Raw genomic sequence first — 26,589 nt, forward strand, 5'->3', positions numbered from 1 at the left:
TCTAGATTATTGAACACACATACCTCAAAACGTTACATTTGGCGCAAATCGCAGGTTTCTAGTTTTCCAGGGGTTCCCAAAATATCGAAATTACGAAAAATTGAAAAATTGGATTTTTGAGTACCAGCAAAAATTTTTATTGAGCTCAAAATTTGGTAGGATGGGGGTCTTTCAGATACTAATAAACTGTAAAAAAGCTTTTTAGCGGGGTTCAAAGGGGTAGGTCCAAAATAGTGGTTTCAAAATTTTCAAAAAATTGAAACCCCCCAATTTTTGCCCCCGAGGGTCGAAAGTAAGAAAATCACCTCGCGTAACGTTTATTTGATTCATACATAGGTATATTTTATGCTAAAAAAGTTTTTTAAAAATATTACTCAGTGGTTCCTGAAATTATTTTTTTATTCGCAAAATTGGGAATCCCTGAAGCCCAAAAAATGGTCATTTTTGGTTAACCAACCACGGATTCATATTTCGGACATTGATTGCAACATTTTAAAAGTGGTTTAGTCAATAACTTAGCTGGTTCCCAAAAATGGCCTTATTGCAACTCCTCCTTTTCCTGGAAATTTTGTCAAAATTGTCAAAAGAAACTTTATTTTAGGCAACGTTGTCAAAGTATTCCTAGTTTTTGCCGAAATAGTTGAGATACTTGATCCCGTTTCTTTGCCAAAGTTGTCAAAATGTCCAAATATTGTACACAAATTTGAAAAAAAAAGTTCTACAAGTTTGCAAAAATCTTCAAAAAAAGTTACGTTATTTTCCAAAAATGTCAAGAAAGTTCTGTTTTTTGTGAAAATTGTCAAAAAAGTCCTGTTTTGACCAAAATTATCAAAGAGTTCTTTTTTTGCTAAATTTTTTAGGAAGCCCAGTTTTTTTTTGGCTAAAAATGTCAAGAAACTCTGTTTTTGGCAACATTGTCAAAAAATTCCTGTTTTTGCCAAAACTGTTGAAATAATCTCCTCTTTTTTTCCAAAAATTCCAACATTGTTTACAAATTTGAAAAAGAATTCTACATTTTTGTCAAAATCTTCAAAATAGTCCCGTTATTTTCCAAAATTGTCAAAAAATCCTGTTTTGACCTACATGTGATTATCAAAGAGTTTTGTTTTTGCTAAAGTTTTCAGGAAGTCATGTTTTTTTTTTTTAGCAAAAAATGTCAAAAAACCCAGTGTAGGATACCTATTAGTTACCTATTTGGAAAAATTGTTGAAAAATTGCTCTTTTTCTCCAAAACTTAAAAAAAAACTGTTTTTTTTAGCCAAAATTGTCAAAAACTTCTAATATTGTCTAAATTTCCAAAAAAATCTGCAGGTTTGCCAACATGTTCGACAAAATACACTATGAAAAAAGCCCAAAACCATCAAGAAAGGTTCCGTTTTGAATGCCAAAATCACAGAAAATAAAGCCCTGTTTTTCTACTAAAATTGCTAAGAAAGCCCTAATTTTTGTCAAAATTGGCCAACGAAGTCGTATTTTTTCCATCCAAAAATACCTGAAAGTCTTACCTTTTTCTGAAATCGCAAATAAAATCCTACTGTTGTCTTTGTTTCAAAATTAAACTTTGTAATTTTTTCTATCCATGAAAATTTTTTGAAAATGAATGAATGTACGGGGCATTTTAAATAAAGTGAACCCTATGTTTATAATGATTCTATCAAATCGATGAGAAGAAATGTGTAAAATTAAGTCGTCGTCTTGCAATAAAGGAAGACATTGGCGTTACCTATGTCTTGTCGTTTGAGTAACTCGCTGCAAAATCATTCATTCGGAAAATCCAATGTGTAATACGTTTAGGTACCTAATTGTGTATGTCCACTGTATAAAGCACTAACAATGCTTCCCATTATCCAAATATATGTACTGTTGTAGGTAGGTAGGTACCTAACTATTTATTGAATAGTGCTTCAATCAACTAGGAGAGGCTATACGTGAATTGTAACTACAAGGACTTGCGGTGGACAGAAAATGCAGAATGATTTTTTTATTTCCTAAATTGTGTTTTATTTTTAAAAAAAGAGCTGATTTATCTGCGATCAGCATACGAGTACCTAGGTTAGTTGAATACAGTACGTCATGCTAAAAGATCGAATAGTTTTTCTCTTCGCAGGGAGAAGAGGCAAGAGGCTCCGATAGACGGCCAATCTAAGTGTAAAATACGAAGATAGTGGAAATTATGAAGAATGGCGTTTCTCAGTTACCTGCCTTATTTTTCTTTTAAATTAAATTCGTATCGGATGAACACTATGCACGTAACCGAGCCTAGGCTGTAGCCGCATTGCGGTGAAATTGGCGCCATTCAATTTTACTAAGTACATTTTAGATATCGTAGCTATAGGTACGAGTATAATATTAGGCGATGAGAAGCTGAAAAAGTGCCTTGTAATTCATTTCACGCAGCGCTGACTTTTTAGTGAAATCCGCCGCAAAATGAAAATGTCTTAAATGTAATTAAAAACCGATGTTTTAACGTAAGTTCTCATCAAAGAAGGTTTGATGACAACGTTTTGTCATATTTCCTTTTCCTTCCCTCCTCCAAATTCTTTTTTAATCCAAGTACGTGGTGGAGGATTTTTTTGACCATTGGCGTATGAAATCGTATATACTTAGGTAGGGTAGATAAATAAAAACGTGGCAAAACAAGAAATTCCTACTGCTCAGTTAAATTTTTTTTATTCGAAATCGGGATGGAAATATCCATTTGAAGCCTTCAAATTTTCACTTCAACTTTTCAGCAAATTTTGAAAATTTTTTGATTTAATGGTTGTTTTGTTTTTTTTTCAAGTGTGAAAATCAATATTGGGAAAATTTATGGTCGAGGGGGAAAGGGGAAGGAAATAATGAAAGTTTCAATTTTTGCAAAGTGGGGAGGAGGAAGGGAGAGTTATTTGAAAGAAATCTGAAGCACAAATTTAGAATTTTTACTCAAGCGTCATATCATGTCAACTTAACCAAAAAAAGGCGATTTCGAAAGTCATGTCTTCCGATTTCGCTCAAATTTTTTTTACAATATGTACCCACCCAGCAAGTAAGAACCCCGCAATTTGTTTGGTCCCAGCCCCCCACAGGTGGTGGGTGGGGGGGGGGCTTCCATTATTTTCACATTGTCTCGAGGTACTCAACTTAAGCAGCCCATTTCTCCAAAACTATGATACTTTGATCAAAACTGATTTCACAGTTCAAAAGGGCATTGCATTTAGAACTTTTTAGGCATTTTGAAATGTGGAGGGAGAATTATTCGGAAAAACCCAAAAACAACCATAAAATAAAAAATTGAATTTTTTATTTTGAAGTTTTTGATTTTTCACCAAGAGTTCAAAAATGGAAATTTTTGAATCTTGATTTCTTTGAAGATAAGAAAATATAGACTAATTCAAATCCTCTTTGGCCATCTGGATATCGGATTCATGCACTCTCGTTCTGTTGGAAAAATAGTGATGGGAATATTGGTAATGTCAAAATGATATCTCTCGCGATTCTATAACTAGCTCATCGAGACCTCAGGATCGGACGAATCGCGGATGTAAAATGGGTTCCCTCCCCAATATTTACATATTTATAATACGTGGGGTTTAAAAGTTGGATTAATTGAAGCTTGAGCTAAGATAATAATTGAACTTTCGACGGAATGATATATTTATGGTAAAGTTGGAAATATTCATTGAATTCTCAAAGTCACGAAAGTTGAATAAAAGTCCAAGACAAATTCACATTTGGGACATTTATTCTTATACTTAAGGGATAAAACAAAGACAAATAAAAAGAATCGCAACCCTGGGGAATTTTGGGAATACTTAAACTAGGAGCAACAAAAAGGAAAATAAATATTAAAAAAAAAGAAAATAAAGGAACGAAGTGAACCATCCATTGAACTTAAAACTAAAATGCACGTCCTGAGCGATACGTCATTTTCAAACAAAAAAGAAAATAAAGAAAGACAATGTGAGCCAAGGTCTTGAAACTTAAATCTAAAGTTGGAATGTAAACCAAGGCAACTTGTTATTAAAACCTATCACTGTGCATTTCAAAGAGTGATCCGAGACAGCTGAAGATTCACTAATTGACCCATAGGGACTTCACTTGAGATTGAGAAACGATGTCATCGCAGATGATGACAAAGTCCGCGGCTGCAGACGCCAAAATTCATCAAAATTCAAAGTCCAATAAATCACAAACTGAAGGAAGCTAAAGTTGGAAATATTGAGCTAAAGATGGATTTATTGGTCTCTTCTGGCAAATGGGCGCCAGCCCATTTGCAGACATGGAAGCAAAGTTGGAACTTGGAACTATACTTGGCAGTGTCGATGTCTGCAGTCCTACCTAAATTGTCTCGGATCAGAGCTTTTATGACTGCGCTTTTTACAAGAAATCGGGTGGGGGAACGTATGCAGTCAGTGGCGCACGCGCTCAACGCTTCTAGCGGCGCTATCTTTTGCGGCTGGCGCTAGAATTACATCATGTTCGATTATACTCGGCGATATTCGTGTTGAACTGGTTTTCTATTGGTTATTATCGCGAGAGTGGTGGATAGCTTGGCGCCACCACCTAAAAAACGATGATGTAATCGAGTATAATTGGCTAAGTTTGATAATTTCTTGATTATAATTGGACATAACCCGTACAACAATGACCATGCTAATTTCGATGTGAATGTCGACCCATCCACATCCGTCACTTTTGGATGCCACATGTCGATGTGAATTTCGACCCTGTGTCGAGCTAATTGTCGATGTAATTGTCGACTGATGTTGATCTACATTCGTGTCGACAATTGGCTCCACACAGGGTCAAAATTCACATCGACATGGGGCATCCAAAAGTGACGGATGTGGATGGATCGACATTCACATCGAAATTTATGTCGACCTCCTGCTTCGTTAAGTTACAGAATTTGAGTTTAAAATTTTTAATTTTTTTTCCAAAAATTATTTCCTCTGATGTGGCTATTGCTAGTGCTGAAAACAGCATCGATGCAAAGTCCACTTCCGAAGAAGTACAGACGAAAAGTCTGTATAATCAAGAAGTTCAACAGAAATCCCTTATATCAAAGATGGTGCAATACTTTATCTGCGAGTATCAAACTAATCCATTTTCATGTCGACATGTCGATGTTAATGTTGATGTGAAATTCGACATCAACAAATACATCCACAATATCAACCTCATATCATCTACAACTCCAAACTGCGGAAAAGTGAATAATTTCATCAATTCCCTAAAAAAATTGTTTTCCACATTGAACAAGATCATATTTTTGAATGTTTACTAAAATTTTAAACACTAAAACAGAAATTTTAATTTTGAAAAAGTGGTCGACATAGTTGTAGATGTAAATTTCGAGCATCAAATTTTACATCTACATGTCGAGATGGCATGTTGAGGTATCAGAAATAATGAGAAAATTTCGAAAATTTTCATTTACCTGGCTTTTGTATGGACAGAAGATTCCTACTAAATAATTAATTGATCACTTTTCCATCGTATGTTGGAAAAAAACGTAGTCGATGTAAATGTCGACGTCGACAATTGTTGTGCGGGAAGCGCCACCACCACTGAGTAGGAAGTTTAAATTGTTGAGGCTTGGTCACTGACGTCATAATTGGTCACTAAAATGATCTAAAATCTGTTGTTTAGGGGGTAGAAAAATATTCTACTGCTATGGCAAATGAGAATTTTTCTCCCAGTTAGGAGATAGGAAAATTTTCTCCCAGTGTAGGTGACGGATAAAAATATTTTTCTCTCACATAAGTGGGAGAACTGCGTGTATTTTTCTCCCACTACAGAAATGTTCAAAAGTTGAGTTCAACTTTCAAATTGTCAAATTGAAAGTTCAAATTTCAAAATAGCGCTGCAAGTTGGAGCTACCATTTAAAATTTTGAAAAAATTTCCATAGATGTACCTTTTGATGTTTTTTTTAAATATTCAAGTTTCGAGATAGGATCTCTTAATTGAGAGGGAGCACCCCCACCCCCAATTTTGGGCAAACCTTTGAAAGAAAATCAGGGGCACATGATATATATCGAATTCTATGTTTTTGGTGACGCTGAAAACGAATATGACGTCAGCTTTTTGATTGGACCCGTCCACGGCCCCCTATACCTCCCCAAACGGAGTAACCAAAAAAAAATGGTAACATTCGTGTGACACATGAAATAGTATGTTTTCGGTATTGCTGAACACGAATATAGCGATAGTTTTTTAAATTGACCTCACCCATGGCCCCCAAAACCACCCCCAATAGGTAAAAGTCAAAAAAAATTGTTGGGGGGGGCGTGGATGGGATCCAATCAAAAATCTGACGTCATATTCGTGTTCAGCGTCACCAAAAACATAATAAATCCATGTGTCGCACAAACAAAACACTTTTTTGAACTTTTAACCCCTTTGGGGAAGTGCTGGGGGCCGTGGATGGAGTTCTATCAAAAATCTGACATCATATTCGTTTTCAGCGTCACCAAAAACATAGAATTCGATATACCACATGCCCCTGATTTTCTTTCGAAAGTTTCACGCAAAATTGGGGGTGGGGTGCTTCCCCTTCATCAAGAGATCCCATCTCGAAACTTAAATATTTCAAAAATGCATCAAAAGTTACATCTATGGAAATTTTTTCAAAATTTTAAATGGTAGCTCCCACTTACAGCGCCATTTTGAAATTTGAAAGTTTAACTTTCAACTTTTGAAAATTTCAAAATGCCTAAAAAGTTCTAAATGCAATGCCCTTTTGAACTGTGGAATCAGTTTTGATCAAAGTATCATAGTTTTGGAGGAATGGGCCGCTGAAGTTGAGTACCTCGAGACGATATGAAAATAATGGGAGCTCCCCCACGCACCCCCTGAGGGGGCTGGGTCCGAACTAATTGCGGGGTTCTTACTTGCTGGGTGGGTATATGTATATTGTAAAAAAAATTTGAGCGAAATCAAAAGACATGACTCAAATACGTTGGTTGAGTTGACATGGAATGTCCCTCAAAGCATTTTCAAATTTTTTCAACTTGGAAGGGAGGGTTGAAGGCGGGGGGGGGGGCTTCTCAGCATTTTTTTGACTCAAAGAAAAGTTTAAAAAATCAAAAATCGTTTTCTTACGAAATCGAAAAAATAATCATTTGAGGCGAGATCATTAAAATGAGAAACTTCAGCGTAAGTAAGAAAAATCTATTGGTTTACAGAAGCACTGATTTTTGATTTTATAACCCGCGTCCTTGAAATCAAAACCGAACTCTTAGAAGACGATTGGTACTCATAATTTTTGTTTTCGGTGGTTAAAAATCTTTTCTCTTTTCTTTTTTAGAGAAAAATGTTTTGAAAACACTCAAGAAATGCAAAATGTTGAAATGAGAGATTTCGAAAGTAGGGAAATTCTTTCTTAGAACGGTACATTTCAACAATAAACTCCTTCCTAAGTGGTTTTTTTTTCATTCCTCGATTTAGATTCAGCATAGGCACCTATAAAATTATCCCAATTTTAATTATTTTGCCAGAGATTCGTGTAAATTTCAAATACCGACGCCTATTCTTTTTTCTCTCATAATTTGCAATTTTTCGTAAAAAATGCTTCCAAAAATCATATTTTGAAAAAAAGATTGCAAAAATGACATTTCAGGGCAATTTGACTTGATGAACATGGATTTAGAATTTGTAGTCAATTTTTTCTCATAAAACAAAAAATTCAATGGCTCGACATACTTATTAAAAAAGTAATTTACAAAAATATTGAAAAAAAAAATAGAAAACTTATTTTTTTCCTTAAAAAATTTACCTTTGAATATCTGCAGTAATATTTTGTTTGAATTTTCGAAATTTAATTTTTTTAAAACCAAATTTTTATTTTTTTAAAAAACATTTTGAGTTTTTTTTTTTAAAAATATGTGTGGTCATGGGCCTCTCAATTCAATGAACATGTCTCTGAGCATCAAAATATCTAAAAAGAATACTTCACGTTCAAACTCACGATCTAATTCTACTCCCACTTTTTTTCAAGCTAGATACTCTCTACAAACTCTCAAAACATCGCAAATTTGAACACACGTACCTATTCTCGTCGAAAACACTACAATAATAATAATTTACAAATGAAACAAGTACCCACAACACTACTCTATTCTCAGCCAAACGTCACCGCGAAAGTATACGAGTAAAAAAAAATTAATATTCTAAATATAAACGTTTTGGGGACGGAATTACCTTGAAAAGAAAAAATGTATAAATAAAATAAGCTCACTTGAGATGACTTTGGTTCATCTGACGACCACAAGAACGGTACGACGAGTACATTCGCGAAACATGATTTTTTTTATTTTCACGTGCTTTTCTCTCCTCTATCGTGGTGTTTTAATCGTCGCGCTAAAAAATACTCGCCGTAGTAGTTGACCATTCGGCACATGTGTAAGCGGCGCATTATCAGATTCGTCTACACTTTGTACACAGTTTGCGATTGCGAATGCGAATAGACGGCGACGACCGAATAAAATTTTCGAACCGTTTCTCGCACCTCCCTTCCTCAATTTATTCTCCGAATCCTTGTTCTGCGAACATTCGCTCAACGTTGCCATTCGAAAAATAGGCGCCGAAATTACGACCCAAAATGGTGTTTTTTTTTCTCTCTCTCTCCTAACCCTCTTCACTCGCGTCTTTTATTTTAGATTTATATTCTACGTTATATGCATTTCGCTTATTAGTCATTTGTCGGATATTTACGACACTTTTTTTTTGCATTTTTAAAACTCTATAATACGCGTAAATCATCCTTTCGAGGACTATCTACGTTCATCGATAAATTTTTTCATAGAGGGGATGTAGAGGGTAAAATGAGTCACTTTTTTAAAGGAAAAAAATTATAGTTCGATATAGAATTTTTTTCCCATCAATTTATGTGCCAAAAACTCCCAATCATTCGTGTCTTTTGTTACAGTTTCAAGTGAGTAGGTATTCTATAATTTGATTGAATTTGAATATAATACCTTTTACCTATACTCACGAAAGAAATGCAAAAATAAAGGTCTCTTATTTTTGAGACGATTTTTCATATAAAAAAAAAAAAAAAATCTTACGCATTATTTTATTCATCAATATAAAAACAATTTTATTACAAATACTTGCATTGTGGAATTAATTATATTTACGAATACACAATTTAAAAAAAAAGGGAACGAATAAAACAAAACAAAATGAAAGATGAAAAAAATTTCCAAACGTCACTGGCACCGTGATTAGGGTTTTGTATTTTTAACCAATAGTAGATACAAATGAGATCACGTAATCATTTTTGGCGGGTTCGATAATACAATAGAAAAATTTCTAGCGAATATTTTCAAGTAAAAATGTTGCCAAATTCAAATCTTATCTGATCAAAATGCTTAAGCTATTTCTTCCAAAATATTTTTTTCCTTTGAAAAATGGACTAATTTTTCCAATAGTCTGAACGATATTTTAATTCAACGAAGATTTTCGATTCCAGCCAGTGTTTGTTGGAAATGAGTAGAAAGTACGTTTTCAAAATATACAAAAAAAAAAATTCTCAAAAATACACTAAGTAAAAAAAAAAAACAGGTTCCTTATTTATATACATTTTGCCTCAATTTATCGGTAAGTATAACGATAAAATTGGCGAGAGGGAGGGATTTTTTTCACAATCTAATTCCAGGATTAGTCTGAGCGATATAGTTCAATAGTTCTTCGCTATCTTCGCAAACGACTGGCTTTTCATGGTAGCAGGCTACATCATGCCATGCGATTCCATCGCCGTAGACGTTGTTTAAGATGGCCACGCAGGATTCGTTGGTACCGTTGATGTCGAATTCGGCGTTATCTGGTTGAGGTACTTTTTTGTGACCTGTTTGACTCCAAGCGTTGTATCCCCAGCCGTTGGGGGTACGATTGGTTGGGTACATTTTGGCTTGGGTTCCAGACCAGAACCATCCGTTTAGATTTTTAGGTTCTAAATCGGCTCTGCCTTCGCAGCCTTTGAAGTCGCATAATCTGCCGCTGGTCCAGATATATGGGATGTCGTCTGGAATAAGGTGTTATCATTATTGTATTTATACAAGCACGAACATTTTTGAAACAGACAAAGCTAGATTGAAAAAGCATACAAAAATTGACACAAATGTGAATTTTTCGATAATTTTAAAAAATCAAATTTGGGCCAAGAATTTGAAAAAAAATCAAAATCTTATCAAATTGACCTACAAAGCTGAAATGGATTGAAAATGGTTTTGAGTGTTCTTAACTGTTTTGGAGCCTCCAGAAGCTTTTTGAAAATTGAAATTTCCACAAAATTTAACCCAATGAGCTTGAAAAGTCAAAATTCATTCTGTACTCCAATTTCAACATGGTAAGAGTCGACTGAAAATAGTTTCAAGCTGTTCTGGAACCTCCAGCCATCCACTCTGCGATTCAACAGTCAACATGTTGAAATTAAAGTACAGAGTGAGCTTGAACCTTCCAACCTTATTTGGTGAAATTTTGTGGAAATTCACAAAAACCTGCTGGAGGATTCAAAAACTGCTCGGAACGATTCAAAACCATTTTCAATCGATTTTTCGAGTCGAGAATAGGGTACATGTCGAATTTTATCTTTCTAGGTCAATGAGGTAAAATTTCAGTTTTTCGCATATTTTTGGCCCAAATTCAATTTCTAAAAATTCCCAAAAAAATCGAAAAATGCACTTCAACGCCTGAAATTTTGGCTGGTGATACAAGTTGAGTTGCATTTGGGGAAAATTACCCTGTTCCATATTTTTTTTCAGATTCTGCATCGACTTTGGACTATTGCCATCAAAATCCAAGACGACTTCTAGTTTTCTAATGAGCGTTTAAAAATTAAAAAAATGCTTATTTTTGGGAAAATTCGTGTTTTTAAAAATTTTCGTTCCCAAATATTTCACATTCATTAGCCCAACATATCAAAAGATATGCTTTCTGAACCTGAGAAAACATTTTGAAATGCATTGTTGCCAATTTTTTTTGTCATAAATGCAAATTTCAAAAAATCGTAGAAATAGCCAAAAATACGTCATTTTTTTAAAATTTAAAGCAATGGCCAAAAAATTGCACTATTGTGCTCTGAAATATTCCCCTAGTTTCAGAAATGATATGTTTCTATTAGGCCGGCATATGACAATAGGAGTAATTGCACCGCCCGCCGATCCTCCGGGACAAATTTTTTCTTAAAGGGGACATCCTAAGGAACATTTTAAAGCAAACTTGCCAAAAAAAAAGTTGGCCTTACTTACAAAATGGTGATGGCGGCCATTTTGATTGACAGGTCAGCCGAAATCGTAGATTTTGCGTTTTAACAGGACGTGCACGAACTTTTTCAAACTTTACAAAGGTAGATCGAAAGATCATGAAAAAATTTAACACCTGACCAAAATTTCAAGTGCTAATAAAGTGCGTTTTTCGATTTTTGGTGAATTTTTGAAAATCGAATTTAGGCCAAAAATGAGGGAAAAAAATCAAAATTTTACCAAATTGACCAAGAAAGCTGAAATTTGGGATATACCCTATTTTTGAAATGCCAAATCGATTGGAAATGGTTTCAACTCGTTTTGAGCAGTTCTGAAGCCTCCAGCAGATTTTTGAATCTCGAAATTTTCACAAAATTCCATCAAATTGGAGTTGTAAAGCTAAAATATATTCTAAAAACTAATTTCAACAAGCTACGAAGTACTGCAAGTGAATTTCAAGTCGTTTTGGATCCTCCAGCGACTTTTTAAAAATTCCTGAAACCTCCAGCAGATTTTTGAAACCTTAAATTTTCACAAAATTTCATCAAATGGAGATGGAAAGCTGAAATTTACTCTATAAGCCTACTCCAGTTTTAACACCCTCTGAAAACGACTTCTGGTGGATTTCAAGACATTTTAGAGCCTCCAGCGACTTTTTTTGAAAAATACTGGAGCCTCCAGTTGATTTTTGAAACTTGAAATTTCCCCAACATTAATTTATCAAATGAAGTTGGCAGGCTGAAATTTACTTCGCGGACTACATGGTGGTTTCAAATGGTTTTAAAGCTTCCAGCTACTTTTAGGAAATTTCAATTTTCCAAAGAAACGTCATACAACCTTTCAAAAAGTTGCTGGAAGCTCCAAAACGACTTGAAAACCACCAGCAGTTAACTTCGTAGCGTATTGAAATTAGTTTGCAGAATGAATTTCGAATCTCCATCTCAGTTTGATGAAATTTGGGGAAATTTCAAGTTTCAAAAATCTACTGGAGGCTCCAGTAATTTTCAAAAAAGTCGCTGGAGGCTCCAAAACGACTTGAAATTCACCTGTAATACTTCGTAGCGTATTGAAATTGGCTTTTTGAATAAATTTTAGCTTTCCAACTCCAATTTGATGAAATTTCGAAATTCAAAAATCTGCTGGAGGCTCCAGAACTGCTCAAAACGGGTTGAAACCGTTTCCAATCGATTTGGCATATCGAAAATAGAGTATATCCCAAATTTCAGCTTTCTTGGTCAATTTGGTAAAATTTTGATTTTTTGCCTCATTTTTGGCCTAAATTCGATTTTCAAAAATTCACCAAAAATCGAAAAACGCACTTTAGCACTTGAAATTTTGACAGGTGATAAATTTTTGCATGATCATTCGATCTACCTTTGTAAAGTTTGAAAAAGTTCGTGCAAGTCCTATGTTAAAATGCAAAATCTACGATTTCTGCTGACCTGTTAATCAAAATGGCCGCCATCACCATTTTGTAAGTAAGTCCAACTTTTTTTTTGGCAAGTTTGCTTTAAAATGTTCCTTAGGACGTCCCCTTTAAGAAAAAAGTTGTCCCGGAGGATCGGCGGGGGGATGCAATTACTCCTATTGTCATATGCCGGCCTATAGGTATATGTTTTTACAAAATATTTGAGAATAAAAAATATTCAAAACACAAATTTCCCAAAAATGAGCGTTTTGCGAATTTTTAACCGCTCAGTGGAATCCTAAAAGTGATCTTGGATTGTCATGGCTATGGCCTAGGTCGATGCAGAATCTAAAAAAAATAATTTTTGGAACTGGACCAATGTTCCCAAAACAAATTGGGAAAGGGCTAGAGCAAAAAAAACAAGATTTTTTCAAAAAAGCTCTCTCTTTGAGGATTTATATCTTCCTTCTAGGAGCACCTCCGAAGCAAAAATTTTTCCAAGGAGCTTTCATCTCAAAATGAAGGTTTCCGCCGAATTTTCTCGAAATCCCTCGATATTTTTTTTTTACCATTATTCCTAAAAAACTCGAATTCTGTGGAATGCATGCATTTTTTTTGCCTAAATTCAAAATTGAAAGCGCTCAATTTTTTGGAAAAATGGAAAACGCAAAGAAGGATTTTTTAAATTTACAAAATGCTCCAGAACTTTCAACTTGATTTCAAGTTATAATTACGTAACAGGTATTTTATAATTTTACATTTTCCCCAAGTCTAAAATGTAAAGTGCTACAGAGTTCGAAATTTTCACTTCGACAAATTAACTCGAAATAGCTTCAGTTTTGTGGCTCGGCAACTTGACTTGCACGAGTGCAGTTTGAATTGCATATTACCAGGAAAAATATTCGACATCTGTCCCCATAACACCTCATTGCTATAATCTCATTCTGATTTTTTCTAGAGAAGGGCAATGTAACGCACTCAAAAATCTCTCAAGTCATGAAATTTAATTTTTAATTTTTTTTTCAAACACAACACGTCACAGTACTCACTTTGTTGGATAAGTCTGAAAATTAAGTTGTTTTCTTCTTGCGTTTCCAACGATGGCAGATCCATACAATATTCGCGACAGAGATTTCTCGAGTCTAACCAGTCAAGTTTCTTGTCCTTATGTTCTGGCAAGTGTCCACTGAAGAAATAGTTGTGGCCTTTGAAAGAGAATTCTTTCGGACCTGTAATCACATTTTAGGAATTCGTTTACATTATCAAGGTCTGCAATCTGCATTAATGATTAAAAACTAGATAGGCGTGCTAATTGTATGTATACAGGGTGGCACAAAAATTTCATCGTCATCGAAAAAATAAGGGTATCGATTGCTCGCAAATGTTATTGAAGGGAAGTGGATATGTGGTGAGCTAGAAATTGAGTACGAAAGTAGGTAGATGAATGAGTGAGGGAATGAGAAGAAAAAAAAAACACATCACTTTATAAAAATAATAGTCATCAAACTAAGAGCGTTTGCTAGTATTTTTCCAGTTTGAAGAATTCGTCGGGTAAATGCAAGAGTACGAAGGGGTACATTTGTTACATTTAGGTACACTGCGAGTATTGTACGGTACAACTTCGCTGTGTGCTGCATGCTGCTCCATGTCTTCGCCTCGCGATACATCTCGAATGTAATCTTAATCTCGTATTTCAAGTTTATAGCCGTCTCGTAGTCTACTGTCTAGTGTCTCTGTCTACGACCTGGCGCTCTTTTTAGGTATACCTATCGTCTACGTTTACGTTTACGTATAAGTTTTACGTACTCGTATTCGTATTCGTATATATGCGTACACTAGCCCTAGCCACCCACTCCTACTCGTACTCGTACTCGTACTCCGTTTCCATAAACTAACGTGTACATTTGTAGTAAATAAATCCAACCTTTATGACAATCTTCGTTGGATTTACGCCAGTTCATTGCGCTCGAATAAGCTTCCCAGCTTTTTCTTGGGCCGGTCTGGCGCAGCGTATGCATATTGTATGTAGAAATTCCACCCCATCTCTATACCCCCTGTCTAATCTGGCGCAGTCGAAGCTGACGTCATTTTGCATCCTTTTTGCGATTAATTTCCGTCTCCATACGTCGTCTCGTGTGATGAATTTAACGTAGGTAACATAAAATGTATTATGCGTTTACGTATATTTGGGTGCTCGTATTTGCAATTTTAGTTTGTAGGTAATTGGTGTGCAGATGAATCTTTCGTTTAGTCGAAGCAGTAAGGGTATAATTCGGACCCCCTTCGAGAGGTTCTATAAGTATACCAGTCGATGACCGTTTTGCCCCTCTGTTTTTCAAAAATTGAATGGGGGCAACATAAGTTGAAGAGCAGTTGTAGCCAAAAAGAAAAAAAGTGGTGGTGATTCATTTTTTTTTTTTTTGAATTTGTTCAAAAAAAAAATCATTTACAGCCTCATCAAGACACAAATAGGTACCTAGGGTGTCTAATTCTAACATGTGCCTAACCTGGTAATTTGAAAACTTGAGAATTTTTCAATTTTTTCATCGAATAGACAACTTGAACAAAGAGATGCTTTTTCAGCATGATTAAAATAAGAGCATCTAAAAATACCCCACGAGACCTTGTTTCAGTTTTTTTTTTTTAATTCTTCAGTTCTTCGCTACCTAACCTACTTTTTGTCAATTTCAAAATTCCATTCTTCCATAAAAAAGAAAAAAAATGAAAATTTGATGAAATTGAGGTAGAAATTAATAAAATTATACCTAGCTTATTATTCTATTTTTGGGATCCTAAATCGGTTGGGACTGTCCTCGAGCTGATCTAGAGCCTCCAGTGAATTTTTGGATTCGCCACTTTTGAAATAATTGAAACAAAATGAATTGAAGTGAAAGTCACTGAAAAGTGGAATCCACCTCACAAGGTGACAGGGAGGGGGGGGAAGGGGAAGAAGAGAAAAAAGAAGAAAAAATACCACTGATTTAATTTTTTTGAAAATCTGTTCATACCCTTCTGTTCTCTCCTCTAGCGGGGAGGGGCTGGGGGAGTATCCCAACCGGCATTAACATTTTTGAGCCGAACAGAGGAAAATCTAAAAGAGACTCCGAAATACACCATAAGCAAAAATTTCACTGAGCTAACAAGGGAACCTCTTGAGGTGTCCGCCTCCGATTTGAACGGGACCGTGATTTTTGGAAAGAGCATGTTCTAAAACCCCCAAATCCAAATTTTCAGCAGCCCAAGATCATTTTTCGATTTTTGGCAAATTTTTGAAAATCCAAAATTGACTATTTTGGTGATTTATGCTTCGAGTTGTGTGTTATACTCGACCTGTTTAACGAATTTATCCACATTTGAGCAGATTCTGGAGCGGACACCTCAAGAGTGGTTTTTTGACCAGCTTTTTTTCAAAATTAAATATTCAAAAATCAAAAATTTCCCGTTTGCGAGAGAATTTTCGAAATTTGCGCGAATCGCAGTGTTTCGTCATGAACTAACCCCACGAGAGCGAATTTCGCCATTTCCAGCCTTTCTTGGGTCTCCCTTTAATTTTAGGATATTTTTATTATGAAAAAAGCTGGTCAAAAACCCACTCTTGAGATGACCCCTCCAGAATCGGCTCAAATGTGAATAAATTCGTTAAACAGGTTTAGTATAACACACAACTCGATTTTTAGCTGCCCAACTTCATATTCACGCCTTCTGGAGCAAATTCAAAATTCTGGAGAAATTGAAAAATAGCGCTGGAGGCTCCAGAATAGCTGGAAATGGCGAAATTTGGATTCGAGGGGTTAATATCAGTTTTAGGACTTATTTTGAACATTTTTACTGATCAGGTACGTACTTTTTAAAAAAAAGCATAAATCACCAAAATTGTCAATTTTGGATTTTCAAAAATTCGCCAAAAATCGAAAAATGAACTTGGGCAGCTGAAAATTTGGATTTGAGGGTTTTAGAACATGCTCTTTCCAAAAATCGCGGTTCCGTTCAAATCGGAGCCGGACACTTCAAGAGGTTCCCTTGTAAGCTAAAATAATTTATTGTTTGATTTTTGGAAAATTTTTAAAAATTCAAAGTTCACCCATTTGTCATGAAAAAAATCAAAATTTGATGAAACTGACATAAAAAGCTGAAATTTGATTTGTAGTACATTTTCAGCCTCTCGCATCGATTGGTGATGGTTTTGAACCGTTCTAGAACCTCCAGCGGATTTGAAGATTTGTCAGTTTTCAAAAAAATAAGTAGAGTCCCTGAGTGAAAAAGAAATTTGGCACCCATGTATTTGTGACCCTTTTCGATCGATTTAGGCATATATGTATTTTTCAAAATCTTTCAGCGTCCAAAATTTTTGAATTTTTGATTTTTTTTCAAAAATAGGTAATTGCTACTGAAAAGTTTTTGGGAACAAACAGATTTTGAATATATGTATGTACCGAAATGAATCGAAAGAGTCACAAGATGACATCAGAGCAGATAGATGCTGACTTTTATTTTAATCCTACACTAGAATACAGCTCACCTTTTTTTCGAAAATTGGGTAATCCGAAAATCCACTGGAGTCTCCAGAACGGTTTGAAATTATCAAAAATCCACTCGAGAAGCCAAAAATGCGATAAAAACTAAATTTTAGCCTTTTTTGTCAATTTGATCACATTTTTATTTTTTTCACATGAGAAATGGAAAAAATTTCAATTTTCAAAAAAATCTTTCAAAAATCTAAAAATGAATTTCAGTTCCGGAAATTTTTGCTGTGGAGAGCGGGGGGGGGTATTTTGGGGGTCTTCTTTTGGTTTCCTTTTGTTCGATTCAATTTTTTTGTGTCGGTTAGGAAACTTCCCCGGTCAGTTTTTTAAATTAAAATTTTCTTTTTCTTGGGCAATGAAAAAAATTTAAAAATTAGCCAATAATTGTTGATTGAAATTCAGCACTTCAATTTGGTATTGGATATCTTCTCGAGTGAATTTTGGCGAACTGAAATACCCTATGGAACTATAGTCCAACAATTTCTTAAGTATAAAAAAATTAATTTCACTTTGACTCTTCATCTCAAATTTGACATTCGTGGCGTGTCAAAAATCCTCCGAGTCTAAAATGTCAGGCAGGAAAATTTCATTTCTCGAGTTTTAGTAAGTTAAAAAATGCCAAAACAACCGAGAAATTGACTAAAATATATCATTTTTATATGTATATAACTGCAGCACGAAAGAATTGAAAAGCTAGAATTTTAGTTATGCACTAATGAACTTCCTGAATTTAAAGTTGACCCCCCCCCTACCCACTTGGTTTTACGTCATTTTCAGGCCAATTTCGAGACTCCAGCAAAAGTTGACTTTTCCCCACTAATTTTCAGCTGCTTCAGAAGGGCGTTTTGATTAACTTTGGCAGCTGAAAATTTAATTCTGACATAAGTTCGACATTTTGAATCGATTAGAGCTGGTGAATCGAAAATTCAAGTTGATGAGTTGAAAACAGTATTTTTTTGCAAGTTGGAAAATCGAAAAAAAATACCAGAAACTGTCAATTTTTATCCTCGAATTTTTCAATTCGTGTTCTACGTCATAGAGTTAATCACATGATCACTCTCCCTCATGGCATGACTCAAAAGAGAATTTTTGAATTTTCTTACAAAATTAACGATTTTAGAATTTTTTTTGTAGCAATTTTTTTTTCATTGTTTTGAAGCCATAAAAAATGTTTAGAATCGTAATATTTGCAACGGAGTAGTCAATTTTGGCAAAAGCGAATCATTTTATGGGTCTCCGAATTTGGAATAAGTCAACCTGATAAGTCTCGACTGCGAACTGCGAAGCACAAATATTTATTTTTTTGACCTAGTATTTTGTTCAGTGTAATGAAATGTTTTCTGCACCTGGTGGACAACTTGGAGTTTTTCTCAGGTATCTTAATAAATGTGATTCGCCTGATAAGCGCCTATAATTCATTTACCGTATCTCACTGAGACTTAAAGAGTGCCATTTTACAACCTACAACCGGTTGTATATTGCGCATTGCATTAAGATTTTTTTTTTTTTTAACGAAATCGCATCGAACTTGGAAAGAGTCACGCAAACGTATTACCTACCGTGTAAATTACCTAGTTGGTTTCATTGTCGGTAGGTAAAAGGTAATACAGCGGACAGCAATGGCTGTGGAGTGTGGAGGTTGCCACTGCTACTACTAGTTCGAGTCGTACACGTAGGTAGGTACTCCTATCCTAGTGTAAATCTTATCAGGCGATCATGTTTCCCGTCGGACATTGCGCAGCATTGTAGATGATAAGCGTACATTATATTTACACTAACAACTGGCTATACTTGGGAATATAATTTTCTTATACGAGTACAACTGAATTGTTTCATTACTAATGCTAAATTTTATCAAGATTACGCTCATTTAGATTTTAATACTCGTGTAATCGATGCGAAAAGCAATGCTAATGTGTTGCAGAGATGTTTATAGGACGAGTACCTATATAGCGATCGGTATCCCACACCCACACCAATATACAAGGTGTCCGCCGTCCGGCGGCCGAGTCAATGGCAAAAGTGCAAAAACCCATACAAACGAGTAGGTATTGCGATATTTTAACTTACGTTGACTACATTTTTCAGGTACTGGCAGCGATAAGAAACGTCCAGGTCTTTCGGTGATTGCTTGTTTGGCAGCTGCAGCGTTGTTGTTGTTATGAGCGCCGTGGTTGTGATTGTGGTCACCCCCGTGATGGTGACCGTGACCGTGGATATCGGCAAGCGCTACAGTAACTCCTAACGTTAAAAATACCCAAGTCGCCAACATCTGTAACAAAAATACACCATTTCATTATAGCTGAATATTAATCCCTCAAATTTGAAAAAATCACAAGAAATGAGAATGAATCAAAATCAAGGACATTTTTTAAAAAGTAGGTAGGTATCTCATTTCCACATAACTTCCTTCTCAAGAAAAGACCTTCTTTGTCCTCCAAATGACGTTGGCTTTCTTGTATGGAGCCCCCCACCCCCAAATTAGGGAAAAATAAAAAAATATAAAAAATTGATGTCTGTAGAATTTTTTTGAACATTTTTCAACTATGGGCAGGATATTTATGAATAAGCACTTTTTCAAGAAAAAACTTCCTTTGGACCTCCAAATGATGTTGGTTTCCTTGTATGATGTTCCCAAAGTTGAAAAATATAGAAAAAAATATGGGAAATTAATGTTTGCAGGTACTTACTACAAATTATCTGAAAACTTTTCATTTTGGAGCAGAGTACTTTTAAACATGCCTTCTTTCACTTCATTTTTTGGGTGAGGGGAGGGGGCTTGCCAATTCTTGAATGTTGTATAAGTCCATAATTTTTTGTTCTCCTCTCCTCCCCCAGACTACTAAAAAGAATTGATTTTCACGTCATCTTTTTAAAAAGTCCTATTTTTGTTCTTAAAGTGCTGTGTTTTTTTTTGCCAAATTTGCTTATAAAGTTCTGGCTCTTTTTCTGCCAAGTTTGCCAAAATTTTAAAAAAAAGTGTCAAAAAGCGTCAATTTTTTATCAACATAGTCAAGAATTATCCATTTCAGTCATAATTGACAAAAACTGCCCATTTTTGGTAAAATTGTCGAAGGGGCCAATTTTTGAGAAAATTGTCAAACAGAAATATTTTTGTTCACGAAGCCCCATTAATTCGTGTACTTGAAAGGACGTACGTATAATTAAGAAATTGCAGAACTAAACCGATAGGTTCTATATAGTCTATGTGGTTAATCTTACGTAATGACTATCTACGTTCGATTATAATCAGAAAAAAATTGCCCATATACTCGAAAGCCATTATTCTGGACGTTATTCGGGTCATATCTCTATTTATAGGTAGGTATAGAGAGAGGTACATAAGATGAGTCTCAAGTATCACTCTGTTCAAGTAGCTGGTATTATAGTACTCGCTTTTCTCACGTCTTAGTCATTTGCCGACTGCAAAGCCTACCTACCTTTAGGTCTAGACCTATACTACACAGACGCATAGCTAGATATCTAATTTGTGCTGACGTAATCATGCGCTTCACGTTGCAGTTTCATTACAGTCGTGAATTTCGTTTCAAAGAAACCATCCATTCGTTCTTTTTCCTTTATTTTATTTCGTCTTTTTTGGCGGCCACCGAGAGTTTTGAAATACTCGTAAGTAACGTATACGACATTCGACGAATAATAAATAACTATACTTTACCGACCAATTTAACGTGTTCTATTGCAAATGAGAATAGAAAAAACCTTTTGCTGTATTTACAAACGCCAGAGCTTTAATGAATGTGGGTACATGTCTGCTCACCCTCACTCTGACACGTCTTACACGTGAGTAAGTGAACGTGTGTGCCATTTAAGTATAGTTTCTGATGATTAGATTACCTATCAGTTGAAACGTGTTTTCTTTTATGTAGTTTTATCGAAGCGTTTTACTAATATTGACCTATAGCATGGTGTACATTGTACATACTTATAGGGTACCTACGTATTATACATCGGCAATTTTCCAAAAATTACCATCCGAATTACCAAAAAAATTTAATAGGTAGTCTGACAAAAAGTCAAGAATTTATCATAAATTTTCCTAATTCATAAAAGTCATACAAAATATTGTAAAGATCTGATGACATCGAATTAAAAACTACTCAAGCCAGTAAATTACTCACTATTTGCTGATGATTTGGCGATCTTTATTCGAGCAAAATCAATCAACAAACTTCAAAAAAGTCTCCAAGAAACAATTAATCGGCTTCAGAGATGGATTACTGAAAATAGACTGCATTTTTCACCTGAAAAGCTGTTATTGTCAACTTTCATCGTAAGCATTAGTGGTCTGCACAGGCCTATCCGAAAGCCCGCGGGCCGAGCCCGATAAAAGTCGGGTCGGGTCGAGCCGGGCTTGTCGGGCTTTCTCGGGCTCGGGTTTCAGTACATAACTGGTACTCAATGCATGCGCCGCGCTGTGAGTACTCATAAATAAAAAAGTGTAGCACCATATTCATGTCACAACAATGCCTATTGTTGGGAAAACCATCTCGTTGCATCACGCCAACGTTGCAACAAAATTTATCGGAAGTGTTGAAAAATTATTGTCGGGTCGGGCTCGGGCCCATCGGGCTTGTTTTGGGCTTTCGGGTCGGTCGGGTCGGGCTTTTTGCCCAAGTACTCGGGCCAGGTTGGGTAAGCCGGTGGGCTTGCCCGACCTGCGCAGACCTCTAGTAAGCATAGACCCACACAGAGTATCAATCTTCAAATCTAGTTCATAAGTTTCTTGGACTCTACCTACATGAGCACTTAAATTGGAAAACCCATCTCAACTATGTCAAACAGAGAGGAAATAATGCTATGAACATCCTTTAAAAACTCCGTCATACCAGATGGGGTGCAGATGAATGGGCATTATTATGTATTTTTTCAAGCCACCTTCAATCCATTATGGACTACGGATCAATCATCTACTCGTATAATTCAGCTGCCAAGTCAGAACTAGACAAACTTCAGAAATCATGCTCTTCATCTCTATATAGGCAACTTATATCAGAAATAGGCACCACCACCCTATTGACAAAAATTATGCGATAGCATGTTAAAACGCATGCTTTAATGCATAGCACAAGCATGCGTGAATTTGGACTTTTTTCAAAAAAAGCATGGGATTCAGCCTGCGAATATCATGTGTAAAAGCAATGTTAAAGCATGTAAAATGAAATAAAAATTGAAAAAATTTTTGCCCTGGGCGGGGATCAAACCTGGGACCCGCCACTTCTATTTTTCCATGTTACCTAACTTGCTCAGCCACATCGCACAGTGGTCCAAAATAAAGAAGTAGCGGCCAAAATTCAAAAAATCCTCAGATTGAAGAAGTCTCAAAAGTTGATTACGAATATGTAGTGGTTTTCTACATTATATTCCACGTCCCTTTCTGTGATTTCAAACACTTTTCCATTATTTTGCTTGCCTACAGAAATGAATGAATTGAGGTACCTCAAAATAGTCAAAAAAAACTGCTAACTTCAAAATGCTAAAAAACGTGTCAATTTTAATTTTTTTCAAAACTTTATGGGTTTATATCAAAATATGGACATTTTTGAATATAAAAATCGTTGATTCCATTTTTTCAAAAATATTTTAGTTTCTACCATGCTCATTACAAAACAACTCATTTTTTTTGCTACTTTTGAGGTAAAAGTTCTTTTTAAAAAAAACGCAAGCTAGAGCAGCGGGAAATATCACATCCCTGGGGTACTATGACATGTAAAGAAAAACACCCTTGAAAAATTTGGTGCCCCAACCTGCCCCATTTGAAAAAATTGCTATGCAAAGTTGCATAAATGCAGTTTTTCCTATTTTTTTAAAAACATTTTCAGATAAAAAATTACTACGGGAATATGAATACTAAAATGGACTTTGGCGACCCAAAAAAAATATATTTCGATACCATCGCGAATTTTTTAAAATTTCATGTTTTGGACCACCCCCTCCCCCCTTTGAGGGCTCATTTTGAGGTTAGGGGTAAAATAAATGCCAAAATCGACTTCAGCGACCTAAAAAAACCCCATATCCCATAGCGATCCGAAAAAAGTACATATTTCGATACCCATTTCGCATTTATCGAAATTTGATGTCTTGAACCACCCCCTTCCCCCTTTTGGGGGCTCATTTTGAGGTTAGGGAACAAGCAAATGTCAAAATCGACTTCAGCTACCTAAAAAACCCCCATATCCAAAATTTTACGGATTTTGCTTTGAAATTCGATTTTGCACCACCCCCTCCCCCCTTCGAGGGCTCATTTTGAGGTTAGGGGTAAAATAAGTGCCAAAATCGACTTCAGCGACCTAAAAAACCACCATATCCGAAATTTTACGGATTTTTCTTTAAAATTCGATTTTTGGCCGCTACTTTTCATTTCGGACCACTGTGCATCGCTGCTTATGAAGAGTGGAGTTATAAATGTTTGCACTTTTTGGACTTGGGAGAAAAATTTAAAAATTTAATAAGTTCACAATGCACAAGCATTTATGCGGAAATAACTTCACTCTTCAGAAGCAGTGAAGTGGCCGAGTGGGCTAGGTAACGCAGAAAATCAGAGACGGCGGATCCCAGGTTTGATTCCATCCAGGGCATAAATTTTTTAAAATTTTTCTTTCATTTTACATACATGCTTTTACGTTACTTCTACGCATGCTATTCGCAGGCTGAATCACATGTTGTTTTTTTTTTTTTTTGAAAAAAATCCAAATTCACCCATTATGCATCCACACACCTGTTTTTTATGCATAATTTTGTCAATAGGGCACATTACAAGAAAGAGGAAACTGCCTTGCTCTAAAATACTACAATAAAGATCATAGGAGTATTCGGAGGGGGGGGTGATTTGGGGTACAATCACCCCCCCCCCCAGGGCCAAAAAATCCTTAGGTTAATATAATTTCCTACAATTTCTTGCATTGAATCAAGAAAAAATAAATGTTGTTTTATGTTTCTAGGGAGATAATTTGCTACAAACTTCAAAATTCATTTAAAATCACATCATCTCCTAGGTAGTTGCATAATCTATGTACTAATTATTTTTGTTTCTTGAATTATGAATTTCCAATGCAGCTTTTGTTTGCTTCCCTTTTTTGAAATTGAAATTTCTGGAAGCATATTTTTCATTATTACTCGTATAAGAGAAAAAAAAGTGCTCTTTTTGCTCCAGCTTACTGGTCATTATTGGAATTGGATAGGTACTGGGATTTTTCTCCCTCTTAACGAAAAATATGTTGGATCCAACTCAGGAGTAAAAATGATTTTTGACAATTTTGAATTATTTTCCTCGCAATGATTGGGCAATAAACCTTGAAAATCGTCAAAAATCATTTTCGCTCCCTAGTTGAACAAACTACTAATTCAAGTCTGAGGACATGAGGAGTGTCAAGTTGAATCCAGAAAAATCAATTTTACAATCAGAAATGTAGTATTTTCTATTCTTTGGGTTGACAAATTTCCAAAATTTTGCCCTTGCTTTGCTCGTCTGAATTTCATTATAAATAGGTATAAATAAACAATTTACTGGATAAATTCCAAAAACCTCACTCTGAACAACACGTTTTTCAAGCTGAAATTCAGCATGAAAATGTCTGAAATGTGATGTTGCCTACTATTGAAATTTTTATATATATGAGCCAGATGGGAATTTTGTGGGTTTTGTCCCCTACTTATGAGTCATTCATCACCACCCCCCCCCCCCCCCAGGAGAAAATCCTGGATATGGGCTTGATAAAGATCGCCATGAATCCGAGTCGCATGAATTACTTCAAGATTTTTCATTCAAGCCTTGAAAAGCAATACTTCACCTACAAACTTTTTGGAAACCATACTAAGAAATTTATTGCTGACCTCTGATAATATTGATCCTGCCAACTTGAATGCTATTAAAGAAAGAACTCAGTCATAAGTATAAAAACAATACCACCAAATCCTATCATCTCATAGCGTTCAAGCAGGTGTGAAGAAGTAATTTTATCCAGGATATGAATAGGCCACACCTGATTTACCCACAGCTCACTATTCACAGAAAAATTTCTAAAAAAAAATGTCCATGTTGCAGTGTAAACATAATGATTCAACACATATTGGACTTGTGTATTCTATATACAAATCAAATGTTGAAAATATACTGGGAATAGGCTTCAAATATGAAGACTTGAAAGAAGATGATAAAGACTTATGTAAAAAATTATTCACTTTCTTGAAAGTTTCCAACCTATTTAACGGTATTTGAAATTTTTTTTTCTTTAATTGTTAATAATTTGTTATGTTTTTCCTTTACCATTGTTATGTATTTCTTTATTAGTCTATGTTGGTGATTTAGTTAATTAATTTAAAAATTTAAATCTATGTTTTCCAATGTACATACGATGTAATTAAGCTAGAAGCCTAGATGTTGGGCGTCTTTAAATAAATATTTTTTAGTTCAGTTTGTAAAGGTAAAATATTTGCGATGTCTTTTTTTGGGGTTATTTTTTTGCATGCGTGTTTGGAGTATTCTTTTTGTTGCACGAGTCGGAGTGAGAGAGAAGGTGACGTCGTCGAGACATGGACCCTCTCTCCCCTTCATCGTGTGTGCAGGGTGGCTGGCTACCCAATCGCGAGCTAGCAGCAATGCAGCATCCGTGGTCCATCTCCGCGAGGGCAGGGGAGGCTGCTGGCTAAGGACGCGACTGGTTTTGCATTCTAACTTTCTCAGTACCTGTTGTGAAAGTGGTCTGTTTAACCATTGCCCTGTTCTCTCGACGATTCGTGGTAGCTGCCCCCTCTGAAGACTTTATTAGGTGAGTTTAACTTGGTTTTGAACCCACTTGACAATAGATTCGCCGCTTTAAGCCGAAACGCCGGCTGATTTTTGTAAATCTGCCACTTAAAAGGCGCTCAAAAATGACAGTAAATTTGCCGGTGAAAAAACGCCAGCTAGAAGCGGCTAGTTTATAAAATCAGCCATTTAAATCAGCCGCTTTCCGCCACTTTTAGAAAAACAGCCGCTTTTGAGCCGGCGTTTTAAGCAGCAGTTTTTTATTTTGTTGATTTGCCGATTACAATGCACATGCGCAACCTGTGTTCAGAACTCATTTTCAAAAAATTTAAAGGAAAGTACGAAGTGCGGTACATGTATACCACTTGAAAACGAACATTTTATTGTTGCTGTGATAGCTGAATGGTGAGCGCTCTGGACTTCCACGCAGGAGTCGCGGGTTCGATCCTACCTTGGGCTAGAAATTTTTTGTAGCTTGGTAGATTTTTCGGCGTTTTAATGAATTAATCAGCCACTTTAAACAGCCGCTTTTGGCTGGCGTTTTTTTACCGGCAAATTTACTGTCATTTTTGGGCCGGCTTTTTCACCGGCTTTTTCGGGCGGCGAATCTATTGTCAAGTGGGAAGTTTACTCACAGAGTACCTCGGGTACTTATGTTTATTTCAACA

At 35.6% G+C, this 26,589-nt stretch overlaps 2 protein-coding genes across 3 annotated transcripts in view; both read right to left on the reverse strand.

Moving 5' to 3' along the window:
• The window catches only part of LOC135844106 (inactive dipeptidyl peptidase 10), a 28,642-nt gene extending 20,188 nt beyond the window's left edge, over positions 1-8,454 (reverse strand). The window contains exon 1 of the mRNA XM_065362221.1: positions 8,220-8,454. The gene's annotated coding sequence lies outside the window, so the exon portion shown is untranslated. The remainder of the gene's footprint in view (positions 1-8,219) is intronic.
• Positions 8,455-9,042: 588 nt separating this feature from the next.
• slf (C-type lectin domain-containing protein slf) overlaps positions 9,043-26,589 on the reverse strand; it is a 55,124-nt gene continuing 37,577 nt past the window's right edge. For both annotated transcript variants that reach the window (XM_065362333.1, XM_065362341.1), the window contains 3 exons: positions 19,228-19,429; positions 13,684-13,863; positions 9,043-10,007 (listed from right to left, as the gene is read on the reverse strand). In XM_065362333.1, coding sequence (XP_065218405.1) covers positions 9,625-10,007; positions 13,684-13,863; positions 19,228-19,429 — 765 coding nt within the window. In that variant the 3' untranslated portion in view covers positions 9,043-9,624. The remainder of the gene's footprint in view (positions 10,008-13,683; positions 13,864-19,227; positions 19,430-26,589) is intronic.

Source organism: Planococcus citri, chromosome 1, assembly GCF_950023065.1.
Source record: "Planococcus citri chromosome 1, ihPlaCitr1.1, whole genome shotgun sequence".
Lineage (NCBI taxonomy): Eukaryota > Metazoa > Arthropoda > Insecta > Hemiptera > Pseudococcidae > Planococcus > Planococcus citri.